This window comes from Quercus suber, unplaced genomic scaffold (assembly GCF_002906115.3).
Source record: "Quercus suber isolate HL8 unplaced genomic scaffold, Cork oak 2.0 scaffold_398, whole genome shotgun sequence".
NCBI classification, from domain to species: Eukaryota; Viridiplantae; Streptophyta; class Magnoliopsida; order Fagales; family Fagaceae; genus Quercus; species Quercus suber.
Window position 1 is genome coordinate 45592 of NW_027069849.1, and position 15162 is coordinate 60753.

General features: G+C 33.7%; 1 protein-coding gene across 1 annotated transcript; it reads right to left on the reverse strand.

Moving 5' to 3' along the window:
* Window positions 1-13399: 13399 nt before the first annotated feature.
* Window positions 13400-14936, reverse strand: LOC112003427 (F-box/LRR-repeat protein At3g26922). Its single transcript, XM_024035616.1, has 3 exons — window positions 14007-14936; window positions 13759-13902; window positions 13400-13669 (listed from the first exon to the last, which is right to left on the reverse strand). Exons 1-3 carry the CDS (start codon window positions 14934-14936, stop codon window positions 13400-13402), a joined length of 1344 nt encoding a protein of 447 aa, XP_023891384.1.
* Between the last annotated feature and the right edge of the window lie 226 nt (window positions 14937-15162).

Sequence of the window (15162 nt, forward strand, 5' to 3'; positions counted from 1 at the left end):
TTTATTTTTGCAGTCACATGTGTGGTGCGGTGTGATGCAATGCAATTTAAAGTTTAGCTAAAACTATAACCGCACCACACCTCATTTTTGTGGTCACATATGCGGTGTGGTGTAGAAGATGTAGTTTGAATGATTTGAAGTTGGTATATTTTTCAAATTTTGAGCTTTTTCTACTTAGCTCAAAACTAATTTTTCCATTTGTTTTGGACCAAGTTTTTAACTATTGAGCTAGTTTTTCTTTATTTTGGGCTGGCTTTCCTAATCAACACTTGCTAGGACTATCAAACTATATATATATATATATTTTGAAAACTAGGGTTATTAAACTATTAATAATATATTTAATATTAAAAATAATTAAATATATTAATATATATTTTACAAAATTATATTTTAGAACCTATAATTTAGAGGGTTCTACAAATAAAACCTTAAAATTTTGAAAATAATAAACTAATCCTTCAAATTTAAAAGATACAACAAATTAAACCTCAAGTCCCATAGACCCTCACAATCACACCATTAGGCATTAGCTCTGTCTAGGGGTGTTCGCAATGCGGTGTGATGCGGTTTTGGACCATTTTTAGCACTGCACTTTGCGATGCGGTTTAGCTAAAACCATAACTGCACCGCACTTTATTTTTGCAGTCACATGTGTGGTGCGGTGTGATGCGGTGCAATTTAAAGTTTAGCTAAAACTATAACCGCACCACACCTCATTTTTGTGGTCACATATGCGATGTGGTGTAGAAGGTAGTTTGAATGATTTGAAGTTGGTATATTTTTCAAATTTTGAACTTTTTCTACTTAGCTCAAAACTAATTTTTCCATTTGTTTTAGACCAAGTTTTTAACTATTGAGCTAGTTTTTCTTTATTTTGGGCTGGCTTTCCTAATCAACACTTGCTAGGGCTATCAAACTATATATATATATATATATATTGAAAACTAGAGTTATTAAACTATTAATAATATATTTAATATTAAAAATAATTAAATATATTAATATATAGAGAGGGTGTGGTGCAATGCGGTTTGTGCAGTTTTCTTATTGTAAAACCGCAAACCGCATTGCATCATGTAGTGCGGTGTGGTGCATTATTACTTGCGGTGCAGTGCGGTTATGCCATTTTGTGGGCGGTTTTGGTGCGGTTTATGCAGTTTGGTGAACACCCCTAGGCTTCTGACATTACACAAAATAACTTGAAATTTTTTACGTTGTATGTGTCTGTTAGACTCATGATTTAAGTTGTTAGTTTTATGAAATTTCAAGATTCAATCAGTCACCTTTGAAACTTTAGGATTCAATTGGTTACGTTTGTGCAATGAAATTATCAAAGCCAATTTATAAAGTTTGTATTATTATGATATTTTCGGATTCCTAATCAACACTTGCTAGGACTATCAAACTATATATATATATATATTTTGAAAACTAGGGTTATTAAACTATTAATAATATATTTAATATTAAAAATAATTAAATATATTAATATATAGAGAGGGTGTGGTGCGGTGCGATTTGTGCAGTTTTCTTATTGTAAAACCACAAACCGCATTGCATCATGCAGTGCAGTGTGGTGCATTATTACTTGCGGTGCAGTGCGGTTATGCCATTTTGTGGGTGGTTTTGGTGTAGTTTATGCAGTTTGGTGAACACCCCTAAACCTCTGACATTACACAAAATAACTTGAAATTTTTTACGTTGTATGTGTCTGTTAGACTCATGATTTAAGTTGTTAGTTTTATGAAATTTCAAGATTCAATCGGTCACCTTTGAAACTTTAGGATTCAATTGGTTACGTTTGTGCAATGAAATTATCAAAGCCAATTTATAAAGTTTGTATTACTATGATATTTTCGGAGTGTACTATGAAAGGCTTTTCCCTCAAACCTCTGTTGATCTTGTTTAGTTCCTAATATTATCCGTTGTTTAGGATTCAATTGGTTACATATCTTGAAATATACCCCCCCTCTTTATTAAGGTGCGACTTGATAATAGAAGTTTTCGTATCACTTTTATTATAGGTGAATAGTTTAAGTGATAGTCTCATCAAAATACCCGAAGTTTTCGTATCACTTTATTATAGGTGAACAGTTTGAGTGATAGTCTCATCAAAATACCAGTGGTACATGTAACATGTAATATTACCAATTATCGTCATGTGACATGAGGTTGATGATTCAACACCTAACACCTCTTTTTTCATTCAGCCAAAAAAAACTTACAAAAAAGTTTTGAAGAACTTATCAAAATTATGTTTAAATTTGAGGACATATATTTGTGTCAAACTGTCAGAATAGATATTAAAACATGGGTCCGATTAATTAGGGCTCAAATTAACCATCAATTTTGGGATAGTTTTTATGGAAAATTGAAAAACTGTCAAAACAGTGAATTACTTTTTCGTTTTCTCATAAAAAGTTTCCTAAAATTGATTATTAATATATGCCTTAAGGGCTCACGTTAATAAATCCTTTAAAACATTGCCCCAGTACACTGCTTTCATAACAACACTCCTAAATAGAAATCATCTATATCATTTTGGGTGTTCCATTTTCTCCACTCTAATCATGATATGACATGTATGTGATTGATTGATTTATTTATTATTTTAAACTTTGATTATTTTATAAAAAAAGCAAAATTTGTAGAACAAGTTATGATAGATAAAGTATAAAGTGAAACATCTAAAATGAGACGGATTATGATTTTAAAAAGAGAAAAATTAATGTTTAGCTTGATCCATCGAATGATTAAACAATTATACTCACGGAGATTTCTCTGCACATATTTACAAAAACTCATGGTACATACAATGGTTACAATGTCATGGTAAAAGGTAAAACTACCAATGGACCTTGACACTGCAAGAGCTCCGAAAACACACTGGCCATTTCATTGTATGACCTTGCCTCAATTCTTGCATATTTCATGTTCTCTGATTGGCTGGAAAAAATAAAATCAAAGTATGAAAGCAAATCAAATCCTTGACTATAACTTAACCAAGTAAAATCAGGTCATACATGATCTATAAATAAATCCTGTTTCAGACAGTGAAGCCAGAATGATCTCAATAAACTACATCCAATTATGCAAACAAAATACACTTTATATAACTCAAAAGAGTCAAATACAGAATCCTAAAGGGGAATACATTCTCAAAAACGCTCAGGCTGTCTCCTTTATTGACATTCTTCTGCTATCTTTGAATCTGGCCACTTGCTGCCATAGTTCACCAAAAGGCACCTATACTTGATTCCACCAAGCCTTAGCAACAATTTGAGCATGACCTACATTTTCAATTCGCACAATATCCGGAAATCTTATTTCAGACTCTACATCCAAAGTTCAAAGCTCCCCTCTAATAATCCCATTAGTGTCATGTGCAACAGACAATATTCTGTCTTCCTCACTTACCTGCATCACAACATCATTAACAATTGAACTGTTTCCATTTTCTGGCAATATTCCCAACAAAGTGCCATCTGGTGCTGACATGGTTAATATGTTTAGACAAGTTCACACTTAGCATCATTGCAATTTCCACTTTCCATTTCCATTATCAACTTTTTTTATGATCCAACTGATCTTGTTTCCCTCAAAACCATGAAAAATATTAGTTGGAACTCAAAACACTTGGTACATGAAAACCTGGCCAGTGAAGCCTCTTTCCTAGATTTTTTGTCCACTTTGTTTCTGGGCTTAGAGTAGGCTTCAAAGAGAGAGAGAGAGAGTTGTATCAATGTGGAAATGCTTTTCACTATGCACTTTATCTAATTAGTATCATTCAAAGCTTTTTCAGGACAGTGGTTGGAGCATCTCGAATTCAGAGCCATTTTCCCTCTCCATTTTGGAGAGTAAAGCTACAAAACCATTCTCCAACAGTCTCTCTATTTAACTGAATTTCATTCTGAAAAGCTATACAGTAATTATCCAAGAAATAATAATAATAATAATAAAAAAAATCATTGGCTCTTCTCTTTCTCTCTCATCCTTCTTTCTCAAGCGTTTCTGTATTCCAAAATCCAACTCCTACCTGAAGCACTGCTATACACTCTCTACTCACTCAGCCTCCTTCAGACTCCACACCTACTGCTCTTGCATTCATGCTGTCTACATCTGCGAATACATGAAACTCCACACCTCCAGGTTGCTCTCTCTCTCTCTCTCTGGTTAGATGGATTAGAACTTGGTTGATCTGGGTTTTACTACATGGGTTCTACTGGATCATGTTTTGTTTAGATTTATCCTCGGTTTGTCTCATATCTTGGTGGTCTGAAACTAATTTTTGTCTACTGATGTTGTTTTATATCCTGGGTTGTTGTTTTAAGATCGCATTTGGTGGTCTGAAATATCTGAGTCTCTCTTTATGATATTATTGTTTAGGAGCAGATTAGGTTTTAGTATCATTCAAAGCTTTTTCAGGACAGTGGTTGGAGCATCTCGAATTCAGAGCCATTTTCCCTCTCCATTTTGGAGAGTAAAGCTACAAAACCATTCTCCAACAGTCTCTCTATTTAACTGAATTTCATTCTGAAAAGCTATACAGTGATTATCCAAGAAATAATAATAATAATAATAAAAAAAATCATTGGCTCTTCTCTTTCTCTCTCATCCTTCTTTCTCAAGCGTTTCTGTATTCCAAAATCCAACTCCTACCTGAAGCACTGCTATACACTCTCTACTCACTCAGCCTCCTTCAGACTCCACACCTACTGCTCTTGCATTCATGCTGTCTACATCTGCGAATACATGAAACTCCACACCTCCAGGTTGCTCTCTCTCTCTCTCTCTGGTTAGATGGATTAGAACTTGGTTGATCTGGGTTTTACTACATGGGTTCTACTGGATCATGTTTTGTTTAGATTTATCCTCGGTTTGTCTCATATCTTGGTGGTCTGAAACTAATTTTTGTCTACTGATGTTGTTTTATATCCTGGGTTGTTGTTTTAAGATCGCATTTGGTGGTCTGAAATATCTGAGTCTCTCTTTATGATATTATTGTTTAGGAGCAGATTAGGTTATCCGCTGCTCTTTTTAATAGGTGCAAATAATCATGACTTTGCTGTGTAGATTTTTCAGAGCTTTCCTAGCATTCTGTTTTTTGTTTTTGATATTCTTGTTCCAATGAACATTTCTATCAAGTCTTCCTTTATATATCAAAGCTCATGCTCATCCCAATCTCTGTTGAGATTGCTGCCTTAGTCCTGTTATATCATCAGTTTAATGGCTTTGTCATTTTACATTTGGAGTTGGCCAAAGGCTTCAAGTATATTAATTTATCTCAAAGTTAGATTTTTTCCCCCCCTTAGGCTACAAAGGACCTTTTTTTTATTTGTTTATTGAAGCTTCTATACCGTGCTTATTGTAAGTTTCAAAACTAGTAGAGTAAAAAGCAAAACCTCAGGTTAGATAACATTGTGTCCTTAGAGACATGCATGTACAACCTCTTGGTAAACTGTTAGGCACTGAAATATAGCATATGTATAAGATTCAATTCTATGGTGAATAGAACATTTTGTTACAAATCTGTGGGTGTTTGTCACACATTGGATCAATGCATCAAAGTGGTGTGACTGAGGAAAACAAGGTATGCTTGGGTTAAAAGAGAGTGTAATCGAGCAGCCCATAAGGCAGCAAGATTCTCTTGCTTCCCTCTCGAATGTTTTTGTTTCAATAATCACAGTCAGCCTGCCGACTTAGTGTCTGTTTGTAAAGCTGACTACTGTCCAGTTTAATTCAATGAAGATTGAAGATTATCAAAAAAAAAAAAAAAGGAAAGAAAGGTATATCTTTGCAAATTGTGTTAATGTGTCAATTGTTCAACTTCCAACTGTTAATTTTTCAGATTGAAAATGGCTAGACTTCTCCATCAACAACTCCATAATTTCCATATTTGAGCATTTTTGGAATGAGGCACACACCAAAAGGATTGGATCTTAATCACAAAGATAGGCCAAAAAGAAGGAAAGTTGAGACGACATCTTCCTCTTCTAATCTAGAGTTGATAGATTTAGTGAATGATGATGTGTCACATGCTCCCTTTATAGACTTGAAGAGACCACCAGGTAAGATGGCCGACAAAACACGATTGAACAAACAAAAGAACAAAGAAGGTACAAATTCAAATGTGGAAGCCATGTTGTATGTCATGATGAAAGAAAGAAGGAAATTGTGTGAAATGGAATTGGAATGTCTTGAGAAAGGACGCATTGCAAACCACGAGCTGGAGATGAGGCGAATTCGTGCTGAGGAAGAAAAAATTGCGTTGGAAAAAATGAAAATGGAACTAGAAGTGGAAAAATTGGAAGTAGGGAGGGAACGGATGAAAGAGGAAAAGGAAATTCTGATGATGGATGTAAGTAAGTTGACTCTAGTGCAGCAAGAATATATTTTTCAACGCCAATTGGAAATCCTTGCTAATCGAAAGACTAGAAAATAGAAATTATTGCAATAATTTGATCCTTTTGCATGTTTATGTGATTGGTGAGGAAGGTATATTAGAAGAGTTGCAGCTTGCTGGAATCTTCCTCTCTAATTTCTTTCACTGCCTTGGGTATTTTGGGTCTATGGCATGCCTAAAGGATATATGTTGTTATAATGCTAACAATTTCTCTGTTTTAATCTGTTTTGTGCTTCTAATGTTATTTTTAGTTGTTATCTGTATATTATCGAGATGAATATGCAAAATAGCAAGGATCAAATTGAGGAATGATGAATTTGCAACATTTGATTTAGAAATTTTAGCCTGAAAGTATCCAGGTTCAATACTAATATACGAGGATTTGACCTCCAAAGAAAAATTCAAAGGTTGGCAATTCTAGCAAGCCATAAGTGTTAATATAAATTTTATTTGATAATGGAATTTTTTAAGGACTTGGACAAGACTAACATAGAATTGATAAATTTCAAATTACAATAAAGACTAACATAAATAAATAAAAAATACAAGCATTAAAAAAAAAAAAATTATGATTGGCTGTCATTATCACAAGTGCTCCACTAAATCCAATTGAAGTTGAGAATGAGTTTATCTATTTCTAATGTTATGATTTGTTTGAATGAAATTCATGAGTTCACTTCGGTGGTATGCTCTTGTGACATTGTTATAGCCTTACAGGGATGCTTTTAGGTACTCGTTTATAATCAATGCATTTTGCTCCATCAACATCATGTTCATCTTCAATAATCATGTTATGCAGTATCATGTATGTCTTCATAATGTAATTAGGAGTTGAATGACTCCATAGATGTGCAAGCCCACACATGATTACAAATTGTGCTTGAAGCACTCCAAATGCATGGTCCACATCATTCTTTGTTAACTCTTGAGCTACAGCAAAGAGTCGTCCTTTATTGCCTTGTGGATTTAGGATTGTTTTTACAAAAGTTGACTAATACAAATAAGAAAATGCTAACGAAAGTTTTTATGAAAAAAAAAATTTAATGTTTTCACAAAGTGGTGTCAAAACTTTCTCAAAATGAGTTGTTAACCAATGCCCTAAGAACACCCGCTATCATAACCCATACAAATATACCATCACCAAGATAGTATCACATCGAATAATCGTGACCATTGATTGATGAATTCACTAAATGAGCACGCACTTGAGTGAGCTCAGTAATACTAATCTTAGTTTGGTTAGTATTAATTAATCTAAGTATGTATTTAATTTATTAAACTAACATTGGTTTGGTTGGTATTAAATAAATATATAATAAATATTTAGTTTTCTCTCATATTTGTTTAGTTGGTCAGATGAAAAAGTGGAGAGATGGAAAACTACAAAAAATGAAATTAGTATAAATTTACAATTATGTCCCTATTTAATAAAACAAATGGCAATACAATTTTTTATACATAGTTATTTATTTAAAAAATTATATATGGACATTTCACTTCTTTTTTTTTTTTCTTTTTTTTTTCTTTTTTTTTTTTTTTTTTTTTTTTTTTTAAAAAAAAAACAACAAGAAAGGAAATATGAGATGGAAAAAAAAACCCCCCAAAATAATATGAATGTGTGTAGATTAGTAACAGAGAAAGAAAAAAAGGGAGATAGGAACTATGGAAGAAAGTAATAAAAAAAAAAAGAAAGAAAAAGAAAAGAAAAGTGAGATAAAACAAAAAAAAAATCCAAAACAACGTGAATGTGCATAGAATAGCAACAGAGAAGAAACAAAAAATGTTAGCAAAAAAGAATGTGAAAGGGCATTTTAGGCAGCTCATATTAGTGAGCTTCTCTCACTAGTTTTCTTTATATTTTGGGAAGAAAACTTTTTAGTAGATGTGGGGCCTATGAGCCTGATAACTTCGGCCCATCATGAAATCAGCCCAAGGCCCAGGCCGAGATGCATAGGTCATTTTTTGTTGTTAGGCTGAATGGGGGAAAGCCTCTTTTCCCAATACACGCCGAGGACCACCTCATCCTCGGCCTAACGAGGGGGATTTTGGGGAGAGACTAACCCCAGAGTAAGCTGTCATTCTCACATTTAATGCATTCACCAAACTCCCCAGGCCGCATTAATGGGGAAGTAACCTCTTCGCAGGATAACGTTGATCAGAGTGAACCACTTGAGTACTGATAAGGCCTCTGATGGGACGGACGGCCAGGAAAGAAGGCAAATAGATGACCAACAGATGGAAAGAGAGGATAGGAAGATGAAAACTATAAAAGACAAGTTAGTAAAGAAAAAGGGGGGAGAGAAAGAAAAAAGGAGAAAAAGAAGAGAACCATCAGGCCTCCTCGGCCACAGGCCGAGGAGCATCCCCCCGCTTATAAAGAAACCCTTAGCAGTTTTTTTTTTATAAAGAGAGTTGTTGCATGGTGATCGACGGCCAGCACCTAAACCTCTAAGCCCACTCTCTATAAATTTATTGTTTGGGCTTGTTGGGCTGAAGACCCATCATTCAGGGTCAATCCAAAATGAGTCCTTACAGTAGATTTGGGAAGAAAACACGTATTCTTCACACATTTTTTTCTACTCTCCCTCCCAACCAAATACCCATTAAAATTTCTCTCTCCACTTTTCTCTCCTAAAATTTTCATCCTCCCTAAAATTTCTCCAAACATGACATGTTTGATAGACTGTAATAGACACGGTAATATAATAGATATTCTTATGACAAAACTATTCAGTTGTTTGGTTATGTTTTTATTATAATAAATAATTATTCCTTATGAATAGCTATTCTTCAAAATGAGGAATAAATATTCTTTATGTAATAACTTCTTAAAATTTTTTCCTAAAAAGCCATTAGTTGTCACATCTTCAAAATGGAAGAAAATAAATTTTCCTTATTATTAATTATTAGCTCTATTTTAAACACCATAAAATAAGTGTATTTTAGAAAATTTGACTTAAAAATGATTTAATTACACATTCTTTTTATTATCTACTAAATTGTGAGCATTCAGGATTCTATTTTTACATGGTCACCAAACTAATGAATAATAATACTTATTACCTTTCAACATAATGTATTCCTTGTAATACTTATTTCTATTTCCATGTAATAATCCTTACAGTGTACCAAATGTGCCCTAAGGGTCCATTTGGATGGAGGTGTGGAAAAGTGGAAGGATAAAAAATGGTGAGAAGATAGAAAAATGGGAGGATAAAAAAAATTTTAATTTTTCTCATTTTTATTTGGTTGGGAGCTATGTTTTAAAAACCGGACCGAACCGGCCGGTTCAACCGGTCCAATCGGGAACCGGATCTCAATCCGTCCGATTACTAGTAAAAACCGGAAATGAAAGAAAAATCGGATGAATAGTGTAAACCGCTGGTTCAACCGGCATAACCGGAAATCAGTGCGGTTAAACCAGTTTTAGCATTTCTTCCTAAATACTTCAGCTGTTAACCCAAATTTTTTAAAAAAAAATTAAAAAGAGAGATCTTGTTTCAGATTTAAAGAGAGAGATTTTGATTTTGAAAATGCTCTCTCTAAAGTATGAGGTGGTGAAGCCTAAGACACCCACAAGCCACAATGAACCAAAAACACCAGATTTACTTTACTTACCTTTGCTCGAAAGAAAGTAAAAAAAAAAAAATCAGATTTATTATATTGTGTTGAGAAAGAACCAAAGAAGCCCAAAGATAAGCAGATTTGTAATGATCTGTCTACTTCAGTTGAGGCTTATTTTTTGCTGCTCTTGCCTCTTGCACTGCACATATTCACGAGAGAGAGAGAGAGAGAGAGAGAGAGAGAGTATTGAAGAGAGAGATGAAATTATGAAAAGCAAAAAGTATGATGGAACTATTGCTAGCTGTTGTACCTCCAAAACGTGTGGATGCGATTTCAAAATGTGTGGTTGTTGAGAATCTTGGGATATTAACGTGTAGAATCAAGAATATGTGGAGGGGAAAAAATATAAGTGGGCAATGATATTATTACCAATGGTGAACTTACTTTTTGTTATTTGAAAAGTTAGAAAATAATTAAAATATTTTATAGTGGGCTTGTAGGCTATGGGTGTTTGTATATGTTTTTTTTTGGTTGAATTGTGTTCAGTGGTGTCTAAAAGCTGGTAAGCCAAAGTTTAATGTTTTACTATTGTTTAATTTTTTAGTTAAAATGATCAATTATAAAATTATTTATTTATTTTTATAATTATTAATTTTATAATTATTAATTCAATTATTTATGATGTCACCGGTTTAACCATCGGTCGGACCTCGGTCGGACCAAAAAACCGGTAACCAGTCCCTTTTCCGATTCTTTCACCGTACCGGTTTTTAAAACTATGGTTGGGAGTAGAAAAATGAAGGGATGAAAAAAGTAAGTTCGTATAAATTTACGCATATATCCTTATAAAAAATGATGCCTAATTAAAACAAAAAAGTGATAAACAACCAAAAAAAAAAAAAAAAATCAATCACCTAAATTTATTAAAAAATAAAAATCATGTCCATAAAAAAATCACAGCTAAACAAATAAAAAAAAAAAAAAAAAAAAAAACCACAAAAGAAAGCAAAAGAAAGAAAAAAAAAATATTGGACAAGGCTGCCCAGTAAATCAAAAAATAAAACTAAAAATAAAAATAACAATGAAGAAGACACAGGGACCGTCTCGAGGAGGAAAAAAAAATTAAAAAAAAAAAAGAAAAAAGAAAAAAGAAAAGGGGCAAGCAACATCCAGAGAGGAAAAAAAGAAAGAAAGAAAAAATGGTGAAGAAAAGCAACGTGGATGAAGCCCATGTGCAATTGCACATAAACATTTTCATCCAAAAATGATGCTCAATTTTTTTCTTCATTTTTCTCTATATTTTGGAGAAAAAACTTTTTGATGAATTTAGGGAGAAAATACCTGAGCTCTAACATTTATTTTCCTTCCTTTCCACTCAACCAAATACACTTTAAAAAAGTTTTCTTTCTCATTTTTACTTCAAAGTTTTCAATCCATCATATTTTACCTCCAAACAAATACACCTTTAAGGAGCTTTTGATATCTTCAACGGTTAACTTAATGGACTAATGCAGTGTGATAGAGGAGTTCCGAAGAGGAAGAATCACGTTTAAAACATCTCATTCGATTATTACAATTTATGTTCCATTTCGATTGGCTTTATCAATGCTAGTTGAGTTGCATTTGCTTCGGCTTCCATTGAGCATTGCTCTATAATCATTACGGTCCACGCAAAAATGACGTTCCTTTTATCGTTTCTTCCAACAGTAAAATTCATTATTTACATGTAACAACGTTTGATAACAAAATTAGATATAAAAATGACGTTTGACATAAACTACAAGCACTTCAGAGACACTTGCCATCAGGATATTTGTGGCTAAATAAGAATACAATTAAATGCCAACTTGGATTTTTGGAGAGAGAGAACAAGTACAATATAGTTTTATTTTGGTTTGGCAATGAGTAGTCCTCAATAATTCAAGCGAGGTACTGTTCATTACTAAATTTTCTTGTTACTCTGTCGAGCTTGATGCGAATCATTTTTAGGGTTGGTTTACCAAAATTTTTGCTACTTTTAGCATATGGTGATGTTGTGCAAATGCTCTAAGGGGGAGGGCTTTTAGCTAAGTTAGACAAAGGTGAAGTAACTAAGGGGAGGGGGGTCTTTTTTTTTAGGGGAAAAACTGGAAATTTTATTAATGTAAGCCTATCAAATCGGCTTGTAATACAGAATGTATCTGTGGTGAAATATTCTTCATCCACACTAAAAAGTCTGGAATGCCTATTGCATATCTAGCTAGATTTTTATATTCTCACACTAAGAGGTGGGGGGGGGGGGGGGGTTCTGTTAGTGTTAGAAATTACAGAAAATAATAGTGAAAGAATTGAAGTTATTAAAAATGTGAAGAAGTATAAGAGTGAGACGAAAACCTGTCCATTTATGATCCATTAGGATTTAGGAATATACATGTTGACATGATTTAAATTAATTGTTTTAGTTGCAATCGATGACCTAACAGGTTCTGCATCAACCATCTAACTGTATCACAATAGTAGACATCCAAACCACTTTAACATTTTCGGATCTAGAAGCTTCCTTATCAAAATTCAAACTCATCATTTGAGATCCATGTGTTTAAATACGCAAAAAATGGGTCACTATGACTACTATAAACCATCCCTAACATGAGTTCTAAATTAAAAATAAATCACCAACAACTTTTTCCTCCAAGATTAAAAGGTTTTCAATAATAAACAAGGGACTTGCAACACTTGATAAAAACAACTAGGAATAAGGCAGAACCTACCAAGAACATTTACCTTGGGGATATTTGTCATCATTTCGTCTACATCAAGTGCATTTTATCATATCTAGCCCCTATTGGGTACATAGGGTTTCTTACAGTTTCTGCAACTTATCATACAAAATGAGAAAGAAAGAGAAAAACAAGTTCGAAAAAGGAAGGCAAAAAGGGCGGGGGAAGGGAGCGAGGTTGGCAGTCATTTTAAGTAATGGAGGTCCCATATCACTAGACTGAAGTTTGCACCTGTTCCACCAAAGAGTTATATGTGAGAGAACATATATTTGTGAAGATTGATTAATAATTTTTTTTCTATAAAGTATTTCAAAGGTAGTCTTTCTTCCAAGATATAACATGTGAGGTCACAAATTGAACTAAGACATTCATATTTTACCATTTCAATTGTCACAATCAAACAATTGAGAGAATTATATTTGAACTTTCAGGCATAGAAAGAGGTATCAAAAGTTTATTCATGAACATTTCTTTAGCAATGCTTTAGCCTGATCAAAAAAGTGACTTTGGATAATTGATTCTCTCTCTCCATCAATTAATTTGGAAAGGGAAAAACATGAAGAAAAAAAAAATTCATTAATAAGCCAAAAAGAAGATTCTCTTATAAACTTAAATTATTTGCAGCATGCATTCGAAATTAGTTGCTAAGTAGAAGTCAAAGAAGTTTACCTCATTTTTTAACTGTAAGAAGAGATGTCATTGAGCGCCTTCGGATCATTGATAGTTTCTGAAGAACACCTTTTTTTAGCTTAATATTTCTAACTCTGATTGATGCTGTCTTCAAGACTCTTGCCTCTTTTAGAATATATTTTATAAATTCCACTTCATCCTTCAATCCTCCAAATTCGCTATAATAAAAAGTTGTAAGGTGTGATGACAGAAAATTAGGATCATTTGGTGACTTCTTCCTGCATAACTTGTGATTACCAGAACCATGCCTCTGATGATAGCATACAAAGCATATCAATTATTCGTAAGTGTAAGTTTTATGGATGATCAGCTAAAAATACATCACATAAGTAAACTAACCGTATTAATAACATCAAGAACTTCTAGTTTAGGAGCATTTCGGAGCAAGGTTTGTAGCACATGCCAGTTCAATGCATTCACCATGAAGTCCAATCTGAGCAAATTTTGGAATCTGAAAGGGTAAATAGAACCGTTGCAGAGACACTGCATAAAAAAATTATAATCACAAGAAGTCAACAACATCAAAGCTTGTACTAGAAAATATCTATAAAATATAAATTCAATAAAGAATGGAGTAAGACATTAACCTCCGAGTGACCTGAAAATAATGACAGAAATTTGACATTATAAAATGCAGCAAGAAGCTTGAATATCCTATTGGCAGCTTTAAGTGTACAAATATGAATATCTGCCTGAACTAGGTTGTCTAGCTTTTGAAGGAAAACGACTTCACTCAAATGACCATTAAACTTAAAGTATTCAAGCGCTGGGGTGTTTATCTCAATTCTGTAACTGCAATCAGAATCATCGTAGTCTAATAATTTAAGAAAATCATATTCATATACTTCGATAGCCATACTTAAGCGTTTCAGCGTAGGAACACATATTTTATGATTCAAAACACGAACACCCCCCAAGCATGCACTTTCAAATGACAAATCTTCAAGAACAGGACAGCCAGAGAGGAGCCCAGAAAGAGAGTCTGATTTATAATCAACATAGAACAGACCAAGTATCTTTAAGCTTGGGAATTGAAACGATGAAGGAGGATCAATCACAATTCTGCTCCGCAAATTCAGAACCACTAATGTCTTGCAAGAGAAAATTTCATTACTGTGGTACAATCTCAAACGCTCAAAATCCCAATACTCATCATCGTATATCTCGAGATCAAGTTCTTCCACTTTCCGTGCTGCAACGTTGCTAATCCATGCATCTACATCAGAACGGTTACCACAACTGTATGTGAGGCGAAAAGTTCGGAGGTAGGGTGTTTTGTGTTGGTGAAAAATTCTGGACACAGTATGCGCATGCTTGACAATGGGGTGGAGCTCTTCAGTGTTGATGTCGAGTTTTGGGACGAGAGTCCAAAGGTCTTTCCATCTGCTCGACAAAATACTTGTGGTGATTGCCTTTTGGGTTGGAAGGAACGAAAGTATGTGGATGAGAAGAGATTCTGGTAGATCACTGATCCTGTCCACCACAAGTTTCTGGCGTTTTGATCTTGATTTCGCCATCAATGAGTCCCAAACTCTCAATTGCAATATTGTGATCTTGTTTTTTTCAGAAGAAAATATTGTGATCTTGGTAGATATAGAATTAATGTTAACATCGATTTATAAAACCGACACAGAGTTTGTGTTTGATAGGGACAGAGAGTTTGTGTTTGATAGGGACACGGACTCAACATAAGAGATATGCCTTAAATTAGGCCAAGTTTTTTACTAGCCAAAGCCCATGGAA